At 40.8% G+C, this 25,482-nt stretch overlaps 2 protein-coding genes across 20 annotated transcripts in view; one reads left to right on the top strand and one right to left on the bottom strand.

Annotated features, from left to right (window-relative positions):
• Window positions 1-10,226, top strand: part of SLC4A10 (solute carrier family 4 member 10) — a 304,114-nt gene extending 293,888 nt beyond the window's left edge. For 8 of the 16 annotated variants that reach the window (XM_034654639.1, XM_034654637.1, XM_034654633.1 and 5 more), the window contains 2 exons: window positions 2,412-2,528; window positions 5,307-8,129. In XM_034654639.1, the coding sequence (XP_034510530.1) occupies window positions 2,412-2,528; window positions 5,307-5,376 (187 nt within the window). In that variant the 3' untranslated portion in view covers window positions 5,377-8,129. The other 8 variants (XM_034654629.1, XM_034654636.1, XM_034654626.1 and 5 more) reach the window with 4 other exon arrangements.
• A 5,496-nt stretch (window positions 10,227-15,722) lies between these two features.
• DPP4 (dipeptidyl peptidase 4) overlaps window positions 15,723-25,482 on the bottom strand; it is a 78,989-nt gene continuing 69,229 nt past the window's right edge. For 3 of the 4 annotated variants that reach the window (XM_011231867.3, XM_034654645.1, XM_034654646.1), the window contains 3 exons: window positions 18,771-18,843; window positions 18,435-18,508; window positions 15,723-16,848 (listed from right to left, as the gene is read on the bottom strand). In XM_011231867.3, coding sequence (XP_011230169.1) covers window positions 16,747-16,848; window positions 18,435-18,508; window positions 18,771-18,843 — 249 coding nt within the window. In that variant the 3' untranslated portion in view covers window positions 15,723-16,746. The remainder of the gene's footprint in view (window positions 16,849-18,434; window positions 18,509-18,770; window positions 18,844-25,482) is intronic. The other variant, XM_034654643.1, reaches the window with a different exon arrangement.

Consider the following 25,482-nt stretch of genomic DNA (forward strand, 5'->3'; position numbering starts at 1 on the left):
GTGTTGTTATATACTTAAGAATTTCCTACTGTGTGGATTCCTACAAAGGTTTGTGGAAGCCGTGTTAGAGAGAAAGAACTGAAACTAGGAATTAGATTACCCTGTCCTAGTACTAAGTTCTGACACTAATAACCGTGTGAGTATGGCCAAGTAGCTTAAAATAAAGGGGTGGGGTGGCGGGCAACTGTTGTCTGTGGTCTTTCCTTCTCATATTTTGTAATGTATATAAAAGCCGTCTTTCACAACCTCTAAAAGTAGCAATTGAAGACGGGTAGAGATTCAATGCCAGGATAAATGGCCTACGTATTCACTAAATTGATCCCAGGTAAATGTTTGAACTCTTTTAGGTTACCCCTAAAATATGGCACTTCCAAAGAGATGATCTGTTTCCTGAGTTGAAGGATTCAGTTGTACCAGTCATTTTTGGAAATATTTATGTAACTCTCCAAAATACGCTAGTCGTTTTTAGGCACAAAGACATAGCAAAAGAATGCAAACTCCTATGTGTTACAATAAAGACTTATGAAAGAATTTGGCCGAAAATTATATGTATGCATATAAGCCATATACATGGTCTCAAAGTGCTTACGGATAATTTAAGGCCATGCCAGTAAAAAAGGAGAGAAGACTTTTCTCTGAGGAGGAAATTTATCATAATGTTAACAATAAAAGTGGAATCTTCTAGATCTTCAGGGTCTGCTGTAAAACCACATTCCCTAGGTAAAACTTTTAAAATATAGTTCTCTACCATGTTATCATAGAAAGTCATTTTATCTTTTTTTAAGAAATATTTAAGTTTTAAAATCCTGTTGATTGTTTCATCGAATCAATATATTTCCAAGTGTATGTTGTAGAAACTTAGTCTCATACATGGTGCCCCTCTTGAAAGGGTTTTTTGGTTAGATGCATTTTCATACTGCATTCTAGTTTGGAGATTCACAATGCACTCTGGCATACTGAAGAACCCAAGTGGTACTGTAATTTTTTTAAAGTTTAATTTTATTTAATCCAGCTTTTTCTAAACTCTTTTGCTTACAAGTCTCTTTGTCATATAATTTCATGAAATACATGTATTCATATGACATTCTTTTGGAAGCTGGTTTATCTCATGCTTTGAGTCACTAAGTGCTGCTGGATTTGAGGAACTAAAGAACGTATGTCCAGATTGGGAAGGGAGGGAGTGTGTGAGACCGAAGGTTTTGCTCCAGACCTTTGATGTTCCTCTTAAAAGTCTAATTTGTCGCCCTCTGTGAATAACCACCAATGAAGGTCATGTGAGGTCAGCCTAGGACTTCTCTAGAAATTTTTCTCTAGAAATTTTTTTCACAGCAGGCTATCTTTTCCACGTGTAGTAAGAAGAGTGCTGTTTTCTCACTAGAAACTCTCTTCAGCTTGGCCTGTGATTTATCTCTGCTGCTCTTTGGTTGTGTTTCTAGCCCTCGGAATATTTTAGAGAGTTCTGAATGTCACCTATAATTGGTGCCATTTTAAAATACAAGAAAAGCATCCAGCATTGTACATGTCCTGATAGTGCAGCTCTCCTAGGCATTTGAAAAGACTTCTGCCAAATACACAGACTGCCTTTATTTACTCAACAAATATTTGTTGAGTGGGTACCAAGTGTCAGGCCCTGTTTGAGTCTTGGGGGAACAGTCACAGACAATTGGTCAAGAAACCTTGTCCTCATAAAACTTATGTTCAATTAGAATAGATAGAGGTAGGGGAGGCAAAAAATAAACAAATGAACAAGTAATAGAGTATAGTACTTTAGATGGTGAAAAGTGCAATGAGAACAAAAGGATGAGGGTATTCTGAGGGGATGGAAATAGGAATTTCAATAGAGTAGTTGCCAAAGGCCTCTGTGAGTAAGCGACATTTAAACAAAGGAGGGAAAGAGTTGTGCCATGTAAAGGAGCATTATGGGCAGAAGGAAGAACAAGTACAAGGCCCTGAGGCAGTAGCAAGCCTGTCGTATTCCAGAACTGTCAGGAGACCATTGTATTGTGGCTAGAGAGGAAGGAGCAGGGGTGTAATAGCAGGAGATGGAGTTGGAGGATGAGGGGGGTCAGAGCCTATGGTCCACCTACCAGGCTCTTCCTGAGCAAGTGAGAGGCACTGTTGAGTCTGAGAGCTATGAATGTTGGGGCAAGGGGCTGAGCCATGAACATGCAGAACCCCATCTCTGTAATTTGAAATGAATTAGGAAACAGTAGCCAAAACCAGTTTCTATATAACTAGAATCTTTTGATTTTTCATAGATTTTTTAAAAGTAATTGTGAGACTACTCCTTATTTTTTAACTATCAAAAATACTGTACTAAGGCACGAGACTGTCCTATATTTAGTATCTGTCTCTAGACAACTGCAGTTACTTATTTAATTTTTTAATTTCATTTTGGGTAAACTATCTAGAGATGATCCATCTGTGATCAATATTTCTGATGAAATGTCAAAGACTGCCTTGTGGAGGAACCTTCTGATGACTGCCGATAACTCAAAAGATAAGGAGTCAAGCTTTCCTTCTAAAAGGTTTGAATTCCAGTATAATGTGAATTTGTGTGGATCCCAGTCATTTGATGACATGAATCCATTAGCAAAAGAATAGTATTGGTTTCCACTGGATTTAGGTGTAATATATTTCAGAAAGTTCTTTTTAAAAGTAGGTGGAAATTGAAATTGGCAGTTTTCTTGGTTTGTTTTTTCAACATCTCCCTTTCAAATTAAAAGCTCACTCCAAAACTGTGACAGTGGGGAGAAACAGTGCTATAAATGGGTCCCCATGCATGACATTTTTGGACATTCATTTGGCCTACTGTTTTGCAGTAAGATTCCATTATATTCCTTCATCACTCACTTTCTAGGACCCTCTTAGATATCTGACCACATTTTGCAGTCCTCCTATTGTCCTTCTGAAACTCCACATGCACGTGCAATGGTGATTTTGTATTTAGTATATTTCCAGACCCCTATTCCAACCACCTGACAATCTTCCCTAACTTCCTTATCCTGAAACTTTCAGATCCAGAAAGTTCTATGCATTCTTATTTCTCTGTATGCAAACATTACAAACAACTCCCATAGTTGTAGATGCTAAGTTTTAAATGCATGCTGGGGGAGGAGTGTGTCCTTAAATAAAAAGTCATCACAGGATTTCCATTGAATTTCCAGAATTTATAAATAAAGAGTTCAAACCATCCACTCTTCTTAGATGCTGATCTGAAGAAAAATCTCTATGTTATGCTAATAGCTCTTCTTATTAAAGAGTGATTGAGGGATTTGGGACAGTGTTTAATTATGAACTTCCTTAATTTTCATGACCTTAAATTAACTTTTTCTACTTAATTTTTATATTACATTTTTGTCATAAGCTCCCCTTCCTAATCACTCTAGAAGCTGATTCCCCAAAGGTAAGACCCTCTCCCTCAAACCTATTCCTTGGTTGTATTTCCTTATGTTAAATGGTGTCTTCTGGAAACCCGGTCAGCCTATGTTCTCTGTGTGAGTTTTGGGGAGGCAAAAGGCATGGCTTAGATCCAGTATTGGACTGAGTGTTCCTATAACTACTCAGCTTTTTAAGAAAGTTTGAAGCTTGAGTGAACTTTTTCCCCACCTGACTTTTACAAGTGCATCATATACAAATCAACAAATCTCACAGAACTGTATTAGTAATGACATCAAATTTCTATATTGGAAAAAAGAAAATTTATCCTTTGAATTAAGAAATGGCAAAGCTGGGAGCTTCCATTTACGCACCACATGCTTCCAAAGCTGTAAGCTTTATGTGGCTTCATGAGAAATATTTGGAAACATGGACTCGGAAAAGACGTTACATTAGACTTAGAGAATATTTCTTGTTGCTGGTTTTTGTCACCCCAAAATGGCATGCTGCTTCAGTGTCATCTCTATTCCAAAAAGACAGACAGTGGATGTGCAGAGTCTCCATCCCAGAAAGCTAGGGATTAGTCATCTCTCTCTCTGTCTCTTTCTCCCCCCACCCAACAACTACCTCTAACACACCAGAGGTTAATATAAGGTACACAGTAGGCTCCCTCAAAGACTTTTGGATGTTTTCTGTCTTTAACAGGGCTTCAAAATCTTCATGTATTTCTTTGCTTGGCTCAAGCAGTAGTAATATCCATTCTAAAACATGCGTTATCTTCCTTTCCCCGTGATCCCTGCTATTGTCTGATAGAGTCATCCTCACAGTAACTCTGTTTTGGTAGAAGTCTGGGGAAAAATCAGAGTTATGAGAAGGGTAATTTCTCAAACCCACTGGAATATGTGCTTGTGGACTCTTTCACGTTAAAAATATGGCATTTCTCTGATTTTTAAAAAAATGGGAACTCCAGGTTTATAAGCTCAAAATAAAATGCTGGCCATTGGAAATATGTGGAAAATATGAGACAACTGAACTTACAGGTTACTTTTCTTCCTGCACTAAAATGGATCCAGCGTACAAACGCTTTTTCTGTTTTCCTTTGGTTCAAGCAAAAAAAAAAAAAAAGAAAATTTATGTCATGACATTTTAGGTACTCCTCAAAGTAAATAGTAAAGTCAAGTGATGCTTTTCATCAGAAAAACCTAGCTGTTTTAAAACAATGCAACATGTCCAGTTTTAATTAGGACCATCCTTTATATTTTGATATAACCACTTGTTTCTTACTCTTTGAACATATGTTACCACTAACATGAGATTCAAACTATTGCGAATGGAAGTTTACCCTTAAATGTGATAAGATCTGTAGCTTTCCATGTGAATGTATCTCTTGGTTCATGGTTAATGTCTTTCACTTTCATAACAGTGGAAACTGGCAGAAACAGTGTGGCTTCCAAAAATCCTAAAACCACCCACTAATGACAATACCCTCCCAAAGCCATTGCTATCTTACGGTGTGTCTGTTGAAGGCATTGGAGTGGAGTGTGATGACCCGGAACTCCAAAATTTTGTGCCTGCTAGAGTATCTGTTGGCAAACAAAACTAAAACCTAAAGACCAGGTCACCAGGGTCTACACCTCTTGAGACCTAAGTTGGCTTCCTTGAAACTTTTGACCGTCACCCCCATCACCCCCTTCACCCCCTGCCGCTCCTTGTTCTCCATCCTGTCCCCTGCATGCCTATCAGGGTGTCAGAGAAGCCTAGATATTTTTCCTTAGTGGAATTTGGAATAGCAGTTGTATTTTCTCCATCATTTCATTCACTTTTCATTGTAAAAATGTTTTATCCAATCTGACTCAAAGCAGGATCTAAGAACTAATTGCAAATTTGACCACATCTGTAGGATATCTAATTTGATCCTTGTTCAACAGTGCAATGCATACATGTGACAAGCTCCTCTGTGGTTTATTGAATTGGATTGGCAGAAATAGGTCTCATTAAAAACCACATTGCATCAGAATAGGTGAGCAACTGCTATGTTTTATAAAACTGACACCCAAGATTGACATTTCTTGGGAAGAGAGCTAGCAACATTGGGAAAATAGCACTTGGCTTTGCCCTGGTGGCCGAGGCTAGGCTCCGGGGCCACCTTCTCTGCTCTCCTCTGGCTACCCACTCCCACCACCTTCTTATATCCTGGATTCTCCTTCTTTGCTCTGATTTTCTAGGCCTATGCCCTCTCATGACTGCTTGGTTAATGTTGTTCATAACGATTTTGCTGTGATCGAAACGTAACAGTTTCATAGATTGCTGGGCAGCATGAGGGTAGCAGGTCATGTTCTGCTCTCTTCTGAAATATTATTTCCTTATATTTTAAATTGTAACTCCTCAAGGGGAGGGGCACTGTCTCATCTATCTTGTATCCCTTCCTCTTTGCAGAGTACCTGGTATAGAATAGATATGTAATATATGTCTATTGCAATAGATATCATAGATATGATACATATTTAATAAATAGAAGTAATATGTTTATTACAATGAAAGTTTAGAATTGATTGGAATCCTGAAAAATGAACGTAACAAGGAATAAAGAGAGTAATAGCCATACGGTAAGAAGATAGGTTCAAGTCAATAATATTTTTCATAGAAGTCTTGAGCTGGTTATAAAATTTCTGCCTCATAGTTTGTTGAAATCTAATCTGGTACCCAAACCACTGGTTTTAAACGGGGGGAAAAACCCCAGATCAATTCATTGGTTATAGTTTTGTAACCAAACAACCAAGATGACCAACGCAGGACGTCGGGAGGAAGCACACCTGTAAATGAAGTCAACATTCTGAATTTCTTCTCACTGCTCAGTGACTCATAGTGCAGTTGGGAATGTGCTGGTTTGTAAGAAGGTGACGAGCAGAGCATCATGCAGGAGCCGTGCATGTGCGGAGAGCCCTGTGTGTCTCTGTCCCTGCAGTCTCCTACAGGGGCAGTTTTTTTATTCTATCTTCATTGTGATTGAGAATACCAGCCTCAGAATTCTGGCATTCGAGCTACAAGAGTATTTAGAAACCATAAAGTCCAAAACTAACTTACAGATGAGGAAACCAAGTCCCAGAGAGATTAAATAACGAGTCCAAGGTCCCACAGTACATCCTTGGCTTCCGGGGAACTGAACATAACCTTCCAGTTTCCAGTCCAGGCTTCCTCCACTGCCCCCTGCTGCCCTTTTTCACTGGCTCTGTCCGGCGGAAGAGCCAGGGAGACAGGTAAAGCACAGGGAAAAGTTAATTTGGAAAGTAGGGTAGCAGACACTTGTCATAGGAAAGGCACTTAAAGTAGAAGAAAGTGAGTCATGCCTATAGGGGAGTTAAAAATACAGAGTTAAGGCTCTCAACACATCATGTGCACACTGTCATCTCTCCTTGTGGAAGGAGAAAAGAAAAGGGAGGAAAGTTGCTTTGCTCTGACCTGTAAGTAGTGTGTGCTGAGAAGTGTGGCAGGCGTACACCCGGGCGCCGTAGACACCCGCTCACACCAGCTCTCAGCGCTGGCGGCGTGCCACGGATGGCAGAAGCTCCGGCACTTCTTACCTGATGGTGCCGGGTGGTGGTGACAACTGAGAAGGGCTGTTTCTAGCTTGAATTGGAGGAAAAACAATTTTAAAAACACACTCATAGAATGTGTCTAAGTTATTGACCACTAAGAAAGCTGTGCAGGAGGCCGCATAGGAAAAAAAAAAAAAGGTTTTAACTGTCACTTTATTACTTTGGGAAGAGTTATAAAACCGAGGGTTTCCCCACCACCAACTATTTCATACATTTATATTAAGGGACAAAGTTACCAATAAAAATGGGTGGACTTTTGTGGTTCAGGGCCCCCGGTGACACAGAGGGACGCAGGAGGCCTCAGGTGTGGGGAAATCTGCCCCGTGCTGGGAGTCGTTAAGGAGTGAGGGCTTCTCCCCTCAGGAAGCATGTGTTCTTGCTGGGAGCTTCCCGCCTGTGAGCACATGATTTGAATTTTCCATGAAAACTGTCCACACGAGAGTAGGAAAAGTGTTCATTGGGAAAATATCGAAAAAAAGCATAGACAAAAATGGTAGAGTCTTATTACCAACTTGCCCATCCATCAAGTTAATTGGAGAACAGACAAAACAGAAGTTACTTGGGAAGGAGTTGATTCCGGAAGGAGTGAGGTGAGGGCCAGGATGAGAGTTAGTCTGTGCAGGTGTTTGGAGGGTGGTGTGTGGGGGTGAACATGTCCTCCAGACCAGCGGAGATGTGTCTGTCCTGCTGACCACAACACAGTGCTCACCAAAGATCATGATCCGGTGTGTGCACAGAGGACGAGCCCCTCGCAGCGAGCCCTGAGATACCTCCCGGGGCATCTCGCTGGTGTTCCCATGGCGTCAGTGCTTTCTGAAGACAGGTGGGGGGGTAGTTGGGGGCATTTTCAGCAATCATAATTCCTTTGGCCAAACAAGGATGGTGGTATCGATCCTGCATGCTTTTGGAACTGTTTTAAAAATGTCTGGTTTTTGCTTTCTAGTTCCTATTTTTTTAATGTCCCCCTTTCTGCAGTTCTCGGTTTCTACCTCACTGAGTGCAGAGGATTTTAATTGTTGCTATCTAGCTATGCTTCGCAGCATGAAAGAGCAATGCTAAGGGCCCATGTGGTGCTTTGGGGTTGATGGGTTTTGTGTCTGAGCAAGCAGATCTCACAGTAGCCGTGCAGGATTGCAGTAATAAATTTCTCCCTTTTTTTTCCCCCTGTAGCATTGAAAGCCGAAAAGAGAAGAAAGCTGACTCAGGGAAAGGTGTTGACAGGGAGACTTGTCTATGACTTGATCTTCAATTTATTTTTTACATATATATGAGAAGAGTGCCACAATTATTAATAAAACTGCTTTGATCATGTATTGTAAATTCTGTCTCTCATCCCAAATCCACCTTCATACTGTAAGTAGTGCAATACTTGTTTCATTTCTGTGTTTAAACTTCTGAGCAGTGAGACACCCTTGTGAGCATACATGATAGTTAATGCAAGAATCTCTGTGTTCCTTGCTGTATGTTAGACATTTGTAAACACTGGATTCTCATGCTTAGTTTTATGAGAGCAATAGCTTTCTTAAAGAGATGTCAGATTTACCTAGTTTGTATTTTCCTACTTTAGTGACCTGAAGCTACCTGATAATTTCATTCAGAAGAATTTTGAAAGGTAGTCCTACTCCTTTTTATTTTTTATAGCTTAGCATTAGTGACTTATTTCAAAAGACCCAAATCAAAAAGTTAGTTTGGAAGCATTTTTTAATAATTGTATTTATGCATTTCCTTGATTTATTATGATACATTTAATACTTAAGAGTTTATATGTAACTAAAACTAAAGTCATTTGAAAAAAATGTATAGAAACCTGCTCACAACTTGTTTAAAAGAATCAGAAACTAATGCAGAGTCAAATAGTGTTTGCTTAACAATTCAAGTTGTGATTACACCATCAAACACTCAGCTTGTAGGAAATGCTTCAGGAAAACTTTGTAGGTTTTGTGAGATTTTCAATATAAACCTTTATCAGAAATATGCTGTTAAATTTCTCTCCCATTAAAAACAAATGTTTTCCAAATAAACCTATTCTGTAACACCCATGGAAGGCCACATGGTGAGTCCTTGTACATGAAATTTCACTCCTGTGTAGTTATTCTGCTGCTAAAGGTCACGTACTGCTTAATGCTGCTTCTGAATCATGTGCTAATGTTAGGCTGACAGGTCTCCAACTATATTTTTCTCTTCTGAAAAGCTCTTTTCCACTTTTTAATTGAATGCATGTTGTAGAAAAATAGTCTTTTCAATGAATATTTCAGATTCTGTTTGAGAAGTTTCTGTAGATATTTCAGTCCATAGGAAAGAATCCATTTTTACTAAGCTTGCACAAGAGGAAGGAAAGTTAAGAATTTTTGAGCATTACAAAAAATACGGTATTTCATTTCATTTTAGATAATGCGAAGTTAATAAAGATGGAATCTTGTAGTGCTCTTATTTCCTAAGAATGACCACTGATCATCAACCTTATGATCTGCAGTGTCCAATTTTATAAATCAGAGCCCCGCGGCTTTTCCAGACTAGTAATTACATATTTTGTGTATAAGTACACATGAAAAGTGAAAAAAAAAATCCTCTTGTGATCAAGCTTGAGAGTAAAAAGAAATCCCAACAAAGCCTCCATAAGCCTCAACATTTTGATATTTCGGAAAACTCCCCTCACAATCTTTTAAGGAGCCATTTCTTTTATGGAATGTAAACCTAAAAACTATAAGAATAATTTGCAGTTAATACAGTCTGTGTTTATAAATGCCAAGGAGAAATACAGAAACTTTCCATTCCAAATGTGTTGCCTTTGTGTGTTTTATAATACAGATTCCACATTGTAAACATTCCCATTGTTATATGATTTAGACTAGCTGTATGTGCCAGTCAGTCCCCAAAGCAGCCTCCTAGTGTTTTAATATATTAATAACTGTTCTGTTACAAATGATCATAGTGAATTAAAACCTTCACATGATCACTTATTTGAATAAGCAATCATACCCAATGAAATTCTGTATTTCTGAGTATTTTTATAGTCATTTTGTTCTTGTGTGAATTTTAATGCTATCTCTATGTTAATCCTAATATTTTGAAATCATATAAAATATAAGAAAAAATGTAGTGTTATATATTTCCTCCTAATTTCAGATTCCTGGTCAAAATTACTGAATATCTTGAATGTAATTTATTGCAAAGTTCAAGTAATATGTAAATGTGACTAGGATATTGTGTTTTTCACAACTAAGAAATGTTATGTGGAAATAAATATTTATCCTATTAATTTCCTTGCATATTTTAAATTGTGATGCAGAGTGTCTTTGTTTTTTTTCTCCTTAATCAGTAAATCAATGTAGAACATTTTGACTGAGCATAATATTTAAATTTAAACACCCCTGTTAAGAAAATTTGGTGATGCAGACGTTTCTAGAGTATTCTGACAATTTGAACTTTATGAAAAGAATATTATGTATGTAGTAGGATATATCTCTTCATTTTTCCAGAAAGCAGTGCCTTGGGTGCAAATGGCATTGCTCCCAAGACTAGTAAAATCTTCCAAGGTCGTTACTAGGATTTCCCATAAGTAGAACTCCTTAGACTTCTGTTTTCAGCCCAACCCCCCAACCCCACCATGGGAAAGGCATTTCCTAAAATTTCTCTCCTCCCTGTTTTTTACTATGGGTCACATGGGACCATTATTCTTTTGTAGCCATCTGGCAGTATGTTATGGAGGTAATTACATTCAGACTTTAATGTACTGGTTAGTATTTTTCTTTTGACTTGGGAGTTTACTTTATAATTGCTACCATTAAACATCCTTTGATATTGGGAAGTTTTTTCCTGAATTTAATCTGAATATCTCCTTGGTATAGTTTAAATCTACAGCTTAATTGAAACTCTCCACTGACAATTCACAAGCAACTTGTATTTTAACACTATCCCTAGATCTTTTAGGATTTTTCTTGGCTCTTAAAAGTGTGGCTGGCTTGCTTTCTTTCTTTCTTTCTTTCTTTCTTTCTTTCTTTCTTTCTTTTTATCTTTCTTTCTTTTTCTTCTTTCTTTCTTTCTTTCTTTCTTTCTTTTTTCTTTCTTTCTTTCTTTTTCTTTCTTTCTTTCTTTCTTTCTTTCTTTCTTTCTTTCTTTCTTTCTTTCCTTCTCCTATCTGCACCTCCATTCCTGTTTAACTTTAGCTGTTCACTCATGGTCACTTGACTATTTTATGATTCTTTCAAGATTGCTACCCAAATGTTCTAATAAGTATCTTGTCTATTCATTCATTGAAATGAAATGAGATTTACAAGCACTTGAAAATTTGATGAGAGTAATTTGGATATGGTGTTTCTCTAAATATCTATTTGGAAAGGCTACTTGCAATCAGTCCCCTTGAAGAAGCCCAGTATTCAAGGATTATCGGTAATATTTTATTTTCCAGATCTCTTGGGGTGTTTTTCTGAGAAAGCTGCAGCTCACTGATTCAACTGTCATTACGGCTCAGTTCTGTCAGTGTATGGGCCAATACTTTTTGAGCTGGAACATTGAAAATAGAACTGTGGTCCTTGCTTCTAAGGGCACAGTAGACACAGAGCCATGACACAATGTGACATGTACCGAGTTGGCTGTATAATGACAACAACGAATAACCCAAACATGGATCTTTCAGGAGGGCAGAGTTCGAGGAAGATATTATATAAGAGGTAGCATATGAATTAGGATAGAAATGGGGAAGGAAACCTACTCCAAGAGCTGCAAAGATTCTCAAACACAGGCCAGTATTGAAATAAGTATGAAATCAAACAGTAAAGATATATGGTGTAACTGGAGCCTGACATATTTGATGTATGGCATGTTTGGAACGAAGCAAACAGCCCAGTGTGGTGGAGTGTTGGGAGAGCAGTGAAGACCTATAAGAAAAGGTAGAAATACAAGTCGATTATATTATAAATGATGTTAAGTTCTGTATTAGGATATTTGAACTTTATCCCTTAGATAAAGTTTTGAGTAATGGAGAGGCATGAATTTCTGGAAAGATTAGTCAAGCAGCACAGTGGAAAATATAGTGGCGAAAAAGTGGAATCGGATTCCTTAGGGATCCTGTACCAGGATGGTTCTGAGGCTCAAACCAAACTCTCTGTGACTGGTGTATAAACTTTATTGTGATTGAAACCAAATAGGCTTAACCATGCCCCTCAGGTACTTAAGTAACTCCAGACACAATAGCTTTATTATAAATCGTTTCATGTAGAACAAGGTATATAGATAGATAGATTTTGAGTTGTATTTGAAAAAAAATGTTCTGAAAAGCATGATATCAACAGTAATCCTGAGACTATTAAAGAAATCTAAATGTAGTACCAAATGCAGCCAATGGCAGCGCGTATGAACCCAGAAACCACCTTCCCCCACCCACCTTTTCACCCTACTCATCTCAGCATTCTTACCATAGACTTGGCTTTATGTCTAGGTACTCTTGCCTTCTGGTGTGTGTAGTATAGATTTCTGCCATGTGACTTATTTCTTCCATTTGTTTAAGCTTTTTAAAGATAGGAATAGTGCTTTATCCGTTCTTTGTAACTCTCCAGAGCTAAGGTCTGTGCTCGGCTCTTTATGCAGCTGGGAAAGGCTGGACAGAACCCTCAGTGAAATCTATCGCACGATGCCGCTGCTCCATTTATTAAGAATGGTGAAAGATCCGAAAAGGATTCTCACCGGCATGTCAGTATGGAAACAAAAGCAAATGCTTATTGAGCACCTTCATGTGCCCAGCACCTGGAGGTAGACACAGACACCTAGGGTGGGGCCCCGTGTAAATGATGGAGTCATCGGTGGAGTCATCAAACCAGGATCAAAAGCTAAGTAGTGTGACGGGGGGGGAGGGGGGGGGAGGTGCCCGGCATGGATATGCCGGCAGAGTTATACACAAATCTTCACAGCAATGGCACAATTCTGTGAGGTAGGTGTTTTTGTACTTCTTTCAGATTAGGAAACTGAGGCTCAAAGAGGCTAAGTAATGCCCTTGAAAATGTTTCTCACTGTGAGTGATCATGCAGTGATTCTAACCCACGTCCCCCTCATCTAGGCTGCAGTGCGCTGAGTCTCCAACAGGGGGCGAGGAGTGACTGGCTTCCTCCTTAACAGGCTCCTCATTCTGGGTCACGCAACCAGAATCAGGTTAAGATGAGTAATATTTCTTCCCAGGATGTTACATTTTCTTTGTGACTCATATTTCTGTGATCAACATTGGAAACCAGACTTAGCCAAGGAAATGCTTGGCTCACAAGTCACAAGTATCAAGACTTTGGATAGAAGAAACTTAATGAAATAATCAGGGTCTCACCAAATATGTGTTTGAAATCATCTGACAAACTTGGGGTGAATTGTTCAGATGAAAGATTATGAAGAATAAAACAACTTAATTGAGTTGGTTGAAATTCAAAGTCTGTAGCATCAGAAAAGAATCCCCTCTCGCGTTAGCAAGTAAGGAAAGGAACTTTCTTTTTATTAATTCAAATTCTCAAGTACAAATGTTAATATTGTCACAGAAAGGTGATATGCAGAAAGATGATAAATTTCTACTGAGCATGACATTAGTCTTATTAACAATACCATGCTCTGAGTTTTTCTGATGGGCAGTGACGTTATGCTTTATTACTCACGTTCGTCTCTCATTCTCAATCACCTGGATCCCTCAGACATCCTGACTACACACGCCAGATCACTCAGGATGTACGTAAAAAGGTTCTCAGACACCACTGAAAGAACTGTCACAAAATTGGCAGAACAAAATTCTCTTACTTTAAGAAAAAAGCCATTCTGGTGTTTTGGTATGTTTTTCATTTAGAACTTACTGAATCTTAAATATTGTACAAATCTAGTAGTTTTATAAATTGGCATTTGCATGTCACCTTCGAGCAAAAGAAGCAAATGCCACGTAGTAGAACTGGTAGCTTCAGTGACCACCTGTGAATAAGAACGAAAATACCCAGAATGACACACAGCCTGATGTGATCATTGATCTTTATGGTGATGCCTTCGAGTCCTTAAGGATGCACTGAATTATGTTCCATGCCTTCTATTTAAGAAAACATGGAGGTATGGAATCATTTTTAGAAAGATTTCAAAAAAAAAAATGTTCAAAAATAATTTTTGAAGTGATTTTCTAAAAATCTTGAGCAAAACCTAAACTGCATCCATGGAAAGGATGTGAACACCGCTCCTTTGGCGTGGGCTCCCCCCGGGCGCGGTGCGCTCCCACAGGTTGTGTCGGATGGGAATCTCAGCATCCTGGTGCCCGCCGAGGCTGCAGCTGTCAACGGCAGGCAAGTCTGCACGGCTTAGTGCTAGGATTATTTCCTGTGTGCTTCCAGCTTAGCCTCGGACTAAGTTTCTCCTGAAGTTGTTCACGTCTTTACCTTCCTTTTCCAATCAGCCAATTTCAAACTCTCTTACTGGAGAGTAAAACGTGTCCTGTGAGGGTGGAATGAAATCCACTTCAACTTCAATCACATCATTGCCATTTGTAACCCTCATTATGTGAAAAATATCTGCTAGGATTTTTTTTACCTCTGGGCTCCAGAGAAAATAACATGTTTAGAAACTAAAGGAATGATGAATCCTATGGTTTTGATATTGTCCAGAAGTTGTACAATATCAGATATTATACAATGGTCTTAATATCTCTGAAGTATCTGATATTGTGAAATATCTACTATTGTACAATGGTCTTATTGATATCTGTGAAATATCTGATATTGTTAACATCTAATGCTGCCAAATGGTTTCAATATCTGTACCCCATCAGATATTGCACAATATCTGGTTCCAATTAAAATAAAAGAAGAATTTCTATTTAATTTCCTCTTATGACTATTAGTTCAGTCCAGGATGTGGACATATGATCTATGACTACTGTTTCTGGATATAGAACTCTGCAGAGATTGGTCCAGTTACTCACGATGATTGAGCTCTATTAAGAAATAGAATTATGACAAGAGCCCTACAGGTTTGCAGGTCGATTTATAGCTCTAGTGGATGAGTGGGATTGGGACGTCAGGTGAAGCTACTCAATGGCATGTTCCCAAGGTACAATCGAAGCTGAATTTCACAACCCTCTGTCCATTCTTATGCATGACTCACCAGTCTTATGTTGAATTGATAGATTTTTTCCATTTCTTCTATTTTTAGATTTTTGTGCTGGAGCTCACTCTGAGACAACTTTTTCCAGTAAATGGTCTGAAGTTAAGTTTGAGTTCATAAAATCAATTTTTTAAAACAATGAGGCCATTTTGCAAACAATTGAAAAAAAAATCATGTTTCCTCAGTTATCTGCTAGACTAAATGCAGCATCTGAAATCTATGCTTTCATTAATATAGATATGTCACCCAAAATAGTCAAACACTTGAGTTACTGACTCCTTAACTTACACTGAGATGTTGTTGTTGATGTTATTTGTTTTTATAACATGAGCCTCATCACAGTTTAATGGAATAAAATTATATATTATGTATTACCTAAAAAATAAAAATTATTTGGGTTTTTCAAAAGCTATATATGTGTGTGATAACAAATTGTATATGTATTACATAAAAGCCCTACAAACTGCTTAATTTAACACATTTTTATGTATCTTTTTTTTTTTTTAACAAAAACTGAACTCTCTCCATGTTTACAAGGCAGTCTGGGGTAACAAGCAAAATAAACAAGAGCCTTTTTGGATAAACGTGTCCATATGCCAACGTGGTTTAGGTCTCATTCAAGACACAAAACGCATTACCTCTGAAAAAATGAAGGAACGTTTATTAAATGACCAGGAGAAATTCAACCATATGTAGAATGGGAATAACAATACATAACTTTGTAGTTTATTTTTGATTTTTAAAAAAAAAGGCCAAGGAAGTTAAAATATTCTCTTCATTAAGATGCTCAAAGAAATGAACTAAGAAAAATTGATGCAAGGACTCCTTCAAGTTCGAATTTGTGATACAAATATTTTCATCTTTTAACAGGGCAAGCTGATGTGTTCACATCTCAGTTCCAAGCTGCCTCTTTCACTAGGAAACATCAGTAGTTGTAAGGCACAGTGACAGTGCTTTCCCCTCCCCCTTGCTGTGTGTTTGTCGCACCTATAGCCGTAGCTGGCACCTGGGGGCTTTGCATTGTTGGCAGATTCCCTCTCGTTTCTTTGGAGTCTATTCAACTGCTGTGGTTTTACTCAGAAGTCAGTGTTTTGCATATATGATTTCCTGAGACTGTTTGAATAGTCTTTCTCAGAAAACCGTGCCAGTCTGGCTGCGAACAGCTCTTCTCCAAGAGTTGCTGACAGGAGCCTGGTCGGGTCATCATGCTCGGACGTGGGTTCCCAGCCAGACCTACTGGCTTCTTCCCCTCACCCTTCCCTTCTTACCCCTGTCTCAGTGACGTCACTGCTCACATCATGCCATCCCTTTAAAGAAGAGAACGAGATTTGGACTGGTCCAGTTAGAAAAGAATAAAATGCTTCCCAGGGAACCTATGCAAAGCTCCCATTAAAAAATTCAGATTTGTTGTTTCAGCAACGGATGTGGAAATGATTTTAAATAATAAACAAAACCAGATGGAATAATTCAAACTTCAGTAAGGTAATCCGTTGCAAAGACAGAAGTCCCTATTTAGGGTTACAGACATGAAATTGGGGAACAAAAGTAACCTTGAATTTCTTGATTTGAGTGTATTTTTTCTTAAGATCATCATCTTAACAGTGCAGTTTTGAGATAGAACAAAAATGGCTTTTAATAAGGTCGGGCATGTTGTTTGGAGGTGCTAAGGTAAAGAGAAGCATTGTTTTATGAAGTGGCTCATGTGGGTATATATGTGCTGGTGTGCCATGCTGCTGGCAATCCCGTGGTCTTCGTCTGTGTACCACTGCAGAGAAAGAGAAAGGCCAGAATTAGGAAGTCAGTTGTCTTCTTTTTTAGAAAATAATTCAAATAAGCTCTCATGAGCACACACAGAATTAAAACATTGTTTTAAGAGTAGGTATATATATATATATATATATATATATATATAGTAATGAAACTATCCAAATCCACTTTCAGATTTGACTCAAAGGACACTTAGAACCACATCATGCACAGGAGAGAATGTTTATCCCATTAAGCACACTAGTTTTAATTAAGTGTTATCAAGTGTCAGATTTCTCCTACTCTGCAGGAAGAGAAACTGTATTAAAATAAATGACTTTTTTAAAAGCACTTTTTCCTAATATATGTCACCAAGGAACTAGAAAAATTTATTTCAATATTTCATACATATGTTTGACATGAGGTCAAAAGTCAAATGTCTTATTGGCAAACACTTTGATTTTTCACTAGAATTTTCTATCTGTATGTCTGACATTTATGAAAGAGTTGATGACTTGAGGCAAAAATTTATCAAGGCATCCCACAATAAACAAATGGGAAGTCACTACCAGGTAAACATATATTATGAAGACATTAATAAAATTTGAAAAAATTGCCTAATTAAAATATCATTTCTTTGAGTAGCAAAAAACCTCTTACAAGAATCTGAGCCCAAAAAATATAAGCAGGGTTTGGTTTTTTGTTTTGTTTTTTTGTTTTTTTGTTTTTTTGGTATCCAATAACTGGCCCACTCTAATTCAGTGGGCACCATTTGAACTGATCACAGAGCAAAGTGTGTGTGTGTGTGTGTGTGTGTGTGTGTGTGTGTGTGTGTGTGTGTGAAGAGCGTGAGGAAAAGCAGGTTTTCTAGCTAATAGAGGCAAGAAAGCATTTTATACAAAAATATTTAGTGCAACACACATGCATATACATATATACAAACATACATTTAATGTATGTAACACACACACACACACACACAACATCTTTTCTTTTTTCTTCTTGATCTGAAAAGGTCTAGAGCAAAAAATGAATCTGACTTACTATCTAGAAAGCCTACTGTACAGGCAACAACAGCTCTAGCCATTTCCAACTCTATAAAACCAGCCTAATTGTTTATTGCCTGTGGTTGTTCAACAAAAGGTAACCCTGCCATTGCAAAAACTGAAGCATGCTGATTATTAATGCCCCACTGTTGTTAGAATGGCTAGTAATACATACTAGACAGAAATGGATTTTCATACTGGAGCTGAGCTATTATGAGGCTGGTTTCACTTTAGACTTACTCCGCCACACATTTACTGAGTAAGTGATTACTTCTGAATCCAAATAGGGAGAGATTGAACAATCACATGGGTAGGAAAGCACTGTTCTGACACTCCTGAGATATGCAATATTGTGCTTCTCAACCCCCAAGTCTCTAATAGTTTTGAACATTACTGTCTCTATGGCTTAAGGATATCACTTCCAACTTCTCATTGGGCAAATTAAAACCCTTTTAATTCTGTCCCTGTCTCCTGGGACTGCTTGAGGGGAAGGAGCGGGAGAGGGGAAACCAAGACACCACCAGCAAGTTCTCCCCTTTTGCAGCAAGCTTTGCTATACCATTGCTTGGAAATCCACTCCCGCATCCACCAAGGCCTTGGAGATCTGAGCTGACTGCTGAAAGTGAACGTTATCTGCAGGGAGAGAAAGGAAACACAAAGTATCTAATAGTCGCTCCTTTTCTGATAGGAAGGGTGGGAAAGGCACAAGAAGAAAGGGACTATTTGAAGTTCTAGGACTTCGCATCCCATTTAGCCCAAGACAAGTGAGTTGTGGAAAGCAACACTGTTTTATTGAAGTAAATGTAACAGTCTTGCCCCTCATGCTTTTGTTTTGTCAGTAGTGAAATTGCAAACCTGTCTGTGATACTAAAAAGTCTAATTAACTGAAACTCACCATCTGCTGTTCCATGAATAAGGAGGTACTCAACTTGTTTAAAATTTTCAGCTCTGCTCATGACTGTTGAATTCTGGAATTGGGAAAAAGAATGTCATTATTCAAAAAAAGATCTGCCATAAACTGATTTTTCACTTCAGTTTACAAAATAAAATGTTTTCAGCTGGGGCCCCCTTTGATACAAAATATAGCAAACCGATATTTAAGCAAATGCTGTCTCCATGCATGGCAGAATGCACAGCATGCCCTGTGCCTGGGAGACAGGACTGGAAAGGGAGGATGCCACATCTTCCTCGCACATGCAGGCAGAGGGCACCTGCCACCAGGGTTGCACGCAAAGCCCCTTGAGTCCCAGATCCCAGATTGGCTATGTCCTATGCATTAGCACAGGGCAGAGTCTCATATTAGCAATGTATGTTCCATGGGCTTATGCTGTAGTTCAGCCAAAAAGTGTATTGCCATGGCAACCATGTGTCACATGGTGCCATACATGCTACATTTCAAAGAGCCTGTACATAGCATTTGCAACTAAACATACTCTGCAATATGTCATATGAACTTTGGTCCACATTGCTAGGCAATGAATGAGAAGCAAGTATTACCTCTTTTGGAACAGATGTTTAAAACCTAGGCAAATGTAACATATGGGAGGGGAAAGGGGTGCAAAAGATCAAGCAAGGCCTTAGAAAATCAGTGGGTTGTTGTTGTCTGCCTCGTTCTGTATCAGGGAAAATCCCGCTATTGGATCAGCCAGAGAAATTGGGCAAAAAATTGGGAGGTAAGCTTTTTGAAGACTGGCCTCAGTGAGGCAGGACTTCTAGAATGGGGGTGGGGCCTTCGATGAGAAAGTCTTTGAAAGCGCAGAACTGGTCATCTGATCTTGATTTGGGGATGTTTACAAAGTTGGGATGAAGGCAAAGGTGTCACAGAGGCATCGTAGTGCCTCCGGGAGGAGGCGAGCTGGAGTCTGCTTCTCTTGACTCCTTACAGTTTGGGCACAGGGAGGGCCGGTAGTTTTCCTATAGGTTTAAAAATCATCCAGCTATTCCTCCAGCATCTTGGTAAACCAAAGTCAACTTTATGAGTGCCAAGGTAGGTATTTTACAGATCTCTTTGTAGCTAACACCAGCTTGGTACTTTTTGATGGGAACCCTGATGGTCTCAGGAAGGGGATAGGGCTAAGGAAACTGGATTTGGATTCTAGCCCCAGCTTCAACATCAGTGGGCTGTGCACCTGGAGACATGCTGCTCTCTGAGTCTCGTTTTCTGTAAAATGGAAATATTTGCAAAAAGCACTACTCTCTTCAATCCTGCCAACATTCCTCTGAGATAGGCCCACAGCAATCCTGCTTTCTCCATGGCGACCCCACGACTCAGAAGTGAGCAACTGGCACTAGGTTACATCTGTGCAAAGTGTCGGAGCTGGACACAAAGTCTGAGAGCAGAACCTCTTTTACTTCTTATGCCGCCCAAGCTGCTCACGATGTGGCCCTCCAGCAAAGGGGCACTGAGAGCCAAGTTAACTGTCCTGGAACTTGTACGGCGCCGAGTGCTCTGGGTATCCCCTCGGCCTCAAGGCTCCCATGCCTTCCTACGCGGAGCCAGTCCAAAGAGAGCTGGTCTGCAAGGCCCTGTGAGAGGTGGGAGCGTGTTTTCTGAACCTGCAGCTGCCGCACAGCCCAATGCGGCAGCAGAACCCCGAGCAATTTCCGCTCTTCAGAAAGCAAGGGGTCAAAACCAACCTCCCCAAAGGGCAGAGTAGGAGTCCGGGCTTGAGCTGCCAGACGCTGGGGCTCCAGCACTGCCAGCGAACACGCACCGGGCGAGCCGCAGGCCGGGACGCTCCCTGCGACGTCCCCCCAGCCGTCGCTGCTCGCTCGGCCTCGGTCCTCCCCACACCGAACCCAGCGCTCGGCCACCCCGGCACACACGGCTTCCACCCCGAGACCTGACCCGCGCAGGCAGCTCTGTCACTTCGCCTCACCTCCAAAAGCCCCACGGGCCTTCCTGGCTTGGCAGCTTGAACAGCAAAAGCTGCTCCTACAACCTCCACGAGCCATGAAACTGAGAAATGTCATTGAAACATAGAGTAATAGTTAGGAGACATATAAATACGCAGGACAGTTAGCAAGGAATGTGATAACTACTGGAGTTTGGACCAAAACAGTTTCTGGCTGCCTTTTTTTTTTCTTAAATGGAGTGAATACAGGCTGAAAGAAGACAATTTTTATAAACAAGTAAAACCCTGAGCCTAAGATAAATGTTGTGATGTACACACTGTAGCTGTGATGAACTAGACATGGTGAGAAATGCAACATACTGAGAAAAAGACGAAAACTGTGATAAAAGTGTCATGATGCAAATTGTTTTACATTAACAATATTACACTACAAAGAAAGAAAGACAAATACTTTAATGCAGCACGAGAAAAATAAAACAAAAGCCTCCCAGGCAACGGTGAACTAGGTGTGCCCTTTCCATGCTCGCTTCCCCCTGCTCCCCGGGAGAAGCCTCCAGAGGGGCCTCCCGGCGCGAGGCGGACCGGTGGACGGGCAGCCTGGAGGCCCACGCCGGCTCTCAGGCTCTCAGGCGGCAGAGAGCATCCCCCCACCCCCCAGAGATGCGGCCATGGCATCTTGCCTCTGGCACCACCCATCATTCCCTACTGGACCCAGATCCTGGCTTCTCCCTCGAGACAGACCCTTGGCGGTCCACCGCGCGGAAGGCAACCTCCGAAGCCAGAGAAAGAGACGCGCGCATTAACTGAAGAGATGGTTAATAATCGGAAATAATATCACCGTGCTATTTTAACCCACTAAAATAGGCTCATCCCCATTTGCCTATCGATGGGAACAGAAATAGAAAAGGAAATGGATGACTAAGTTAGAAGCCGAATAGTCTATCACCAGCTACTAAAAAGGAAGCTCAGAGTGATAAATGGGCAAGGATGCAATGGTGGTGCAGTTGGCACTCTCCCGAGGCTAGAAACTTCCGGAGAGCCCCGCTGTCAGCAACAGTCTGGCAAAGCGAAGTGGGAAGGATTGGTCCAGTGGCAGTGCCGAATCCACAGCATCTCTGTGAGGAGCTTTTCCTTCAAGCCCTCAGAAGAACCATCTGTAGCTGCTTGTTGGATCATGCCGGTTCCTCAGTTACCTTCCAGCAAATGAATCTTTGTATTTTTGAAATAAAGAGAGAGCTGATAAGAGCGGGGAAGTACTGTAAGAAACGGAAGTTCTAACAATTTTTAAGCCACCCCTTGTGCCATCGAGGACCCATAAGGACAACCGGCTTCCTGAGGACAATGAGGGCGGCAGGTGCCATGTTTCGAAAGCTTACCTCAGGGCAGGCACGGGTGTCCCATTTAATCCTTTCAATAACCCTGTGAGGTAGGCTTGATGATCCCCATTTTCCAGATGAGGAAACTGAGGTTCAGAGAGCTTACGCAACCTCTCCGAGCTCACACTGCTAGCAAATGGTGGAAACCAAACTTGAGTAGAGGTCGAACTCCGAAGTCCATTCCCCTTAGCATTACATTCTAGCATCCCTTCACGTCCCAGCCAACAACTCCTCCCCATTCCCAGGCTTCCTCGGAAAGGACAAATGGCCGCCGGTCTCACAGACAACCCAGCACGTCCGGGAGCTACTCCGGGTGCACCGACTTCCTCTTGCAACTGAAACCTCATCGATAGCATTAAGTAATGCTATTTTAGGAAGCACCATTAATGCCACAGAAAACAGAGGCCAGAGAAAATTGTTGAGAAAAAATTATTTCGACCCACTCTATCGGATGTTTTCCTTGTTTACATCTATCAAACAACTGTATCCGTGAGACGCCAAGGAAAGAGAGCCCGTCAACCCGACAGGGGGCCCTACCTCAGTCCTCACCAAGCAACACTGGCTTCTTTAAAGATCACACAGCAGTCAACATTTTATCAGCACTCAACAAACAAGTTAAGGTTTGGCTTAAATCTGAAGGTCTCTCTCCCTTTGGCATATTCTGGGATAATAGAACAAATGTCAAATCAGTACAAGATGGCATATTTACAAAATTGCACCCTGTTTTGCATAACCTAACGATGCAGCAGTTCTTAAGGACTGAACATTTCAAATCTGCTAGCAGAAGACTGCCAAATCTATGACTGTTTCATACACTTGCCAAGAGCCTATCAAATTTTGAGCAAAATGCAAAATAAATCTCCTCTACAAGTTAAATCAGTCCCTTCTGTGTGTTCCAGGCTGCCCTCTTCCCTTGGCAACAAGGCTCAGGACTTGGGCCCCATTTCTCTTGCCCTTGATCTGCTTCTCTGCGGATTCATAAATCCATTCCCGCCCCGGTCTGTGTCCTGCTTTACGGGCCGCCATTTGGCCTGCTCTTCCCACAGCCCTGCTTCCATGTTACCCGTCGGTTCAGCCAACCTGCTTCACAAATCCCCAGAAAACCAGCTGTACCTGGTACTCGTGCGGCTGTGCTGCTCGGCCTCGTCCCTCTCTGCCACCCCCGCAGAGCGCCTATGCTCTCCCTCTTTATTCCTGAGTCTTTCTTTATTGGCTTCACGCAAGCGCCCCTCCCTCTCCCACCCCTCAGCATCTACATGTTATGTAACATTTTTGTGCCTCAGTTTCAGTGTCAATAAAATGAAGATAATTAGGCACTTCTCTCAGAGAATCTGAGGGAGAACTGAACCTAATAATCCTTGTGAAGAGCTTAGAATAGTGTCTGCCCGTGGAAGCAAGCACTTAATGAATAAATGAAAAAATGGATGAAATAAATGAAACTGGATCCCCCCACAACCAGTTGAGAGGAGCTGGGGGGGAAGGTGAAACCCTAACTTCTTGGCCACTTCCTTTCCCTGCCCAGCATGCTCCCAAGGTACAAAATTCCTGGGGCCCGTCACAATTAGGGAACCACTTCTTTTTTCCATACATAGGGGGCACTCTGTCATATTTGAGTTCATGCTTTACTAGCTACTCTCCTTTATTTCTCTCTGATAATTTTGTGTGCACATCTTTCCTCGCCAACAAGGTAATAAACTTCTGAACAATGAAAATACCAAGGGCCTTGGATGGGTGAGTGAAAGTTGACCGTATGTTAATTTTTTAAAAAGGTTTGACTAAAAGACCTACGATTGACCCTATGAAAGACCACTTGTCAATGTTCGTGAGCAACACACTCCTCAAGGTGTGGCGGTAGTTGCTATTGGCTTTTTGCTGTTGGGGGTGAGGGCTTTCTCATTGCCTATCAGATTCCTTTGCTCAAATCTGCCACCATTTTGGTCTGCTGTGGACTGAGACTCACTGCAGAAAAGATGTTTCCACAGAGCTACACTGCCTTTAAAAGTGCTCCTGCCTTACCACTTGGCAGTAGGTGGGTGATTACCTACAAAGAGTCTCATGGGATCACTGCTCATGTCACTGCATTGGGTCTGAGCCTTAGTCCAGGGTCTGCTAATCTATACGGCAGCTTTGTAAGAATAGGAAAAGGCATTCCTTCTGGTTGGATGCAACCCCAGAGGTTCATGTCTTAGTGAATGAAGCATTGACCATTTTCAGCAGTGCGCAAGCTGAACAACTGTACATGGCATCCCTACCTGTTCCATTTGTATATACAAATGGTTTCTGGGATTTCCTTTCCTAAATCATAAATAGGACCTTTATTTTCATGAAAGGTGCTTTTCTCGGTGGTGTGAGTTTCTCTAAATTCTTCCAAATCTGGGTCATCAATGACCTAATAATGATCCCTTTTTCTCATTTATTTTTTTAAATTAAAGATTGTCTTCCCTTATAAAGGCTATAATCCTGGCTACTCTATTGATGATTCATTAGCTGCAAATATAGACAAAGATCAGGGCCTTGCTTATTCCACGCTTTGGTCCTTCCTGTCCCGGATGTCCTGCAGAGAGTCAGTGAGCCAGACGAAATGAGAATCATTTTCAAAATATTTCCTTCTGACCCACAGACAGGCACAGGGTACTGAAAGCCTCTAAGGAATTATCTTCTTTGTCTTTTCCAAAAGGGTGGGAGGAGGGGGGGAGGGAGAGAAGGAGAGAGAGAAATAAAAACAACCTGGGAAAGAAAAGTAAAAGATGGGGTCCAGAGGGGCAGCTGGGGCCTCGGAGGAAAATAGAATCTTTGAATGTATTCTTGCCAGAGACAAAAGCACAGGCTTATTTAAAAAACAAAGGAGGGCAGCTTTATTCTAAAGCCTGCTGTGCACCAAATATAGGCACTTAGATTCAGCTCTCCACACTCTGAGGAAGCAACTTACCAGGGTGGAAACAATTCAGTGAAGATCGCCTCCCTTTCCCTACACACCTTAACTCTCACCCGCCCAAATCATTCCTCCGAGTAACACATTGGGAACCTTTCGCTCCCTGGTACTGGCAGTTTTAATGTGTCCATTGCCAGCACTGAATTTTGTGCCAAGAAAACTCGACTCCTGGCGTGGAAGGATTAAACAGTCCTCGGGAGCCATCTGTGCAGTGAAGTGAAAGAGTGACTTGGTGCACCCAGTGTGCGTGTGTTGCCATTGGCAGTGGGAAGTGACTTCTATTTACATGACTACCTCATGTGGCGAACACCTAAGGGGAGAGACGAACATGGCCACCTCAGGGCGGGTAGAGATGGGGAAGAGGGGGATCGATGCGGGAATGACAGGCCTCTGGGAAAATCTGGAAAAAGATGCAGGATGAAAGGGTAGATTAGAACGAATTAT

The sequence above is a fragment of the Ailuropoda melanoleuca genome, chromosome 2, assembly GCF_002007445.2.
Source record: "Ailuropoda melanoleuca isolate Jingjing chromosome 2, ASM200744v2, whole genome shotgun sequence".
NCBI classification, from domain to species: Eukaryota; Metazoa; Chordata; class Mammalia; order Carnivora; family Ursidae; genus Ailuropoda; species Ailuropoda melanoleuca.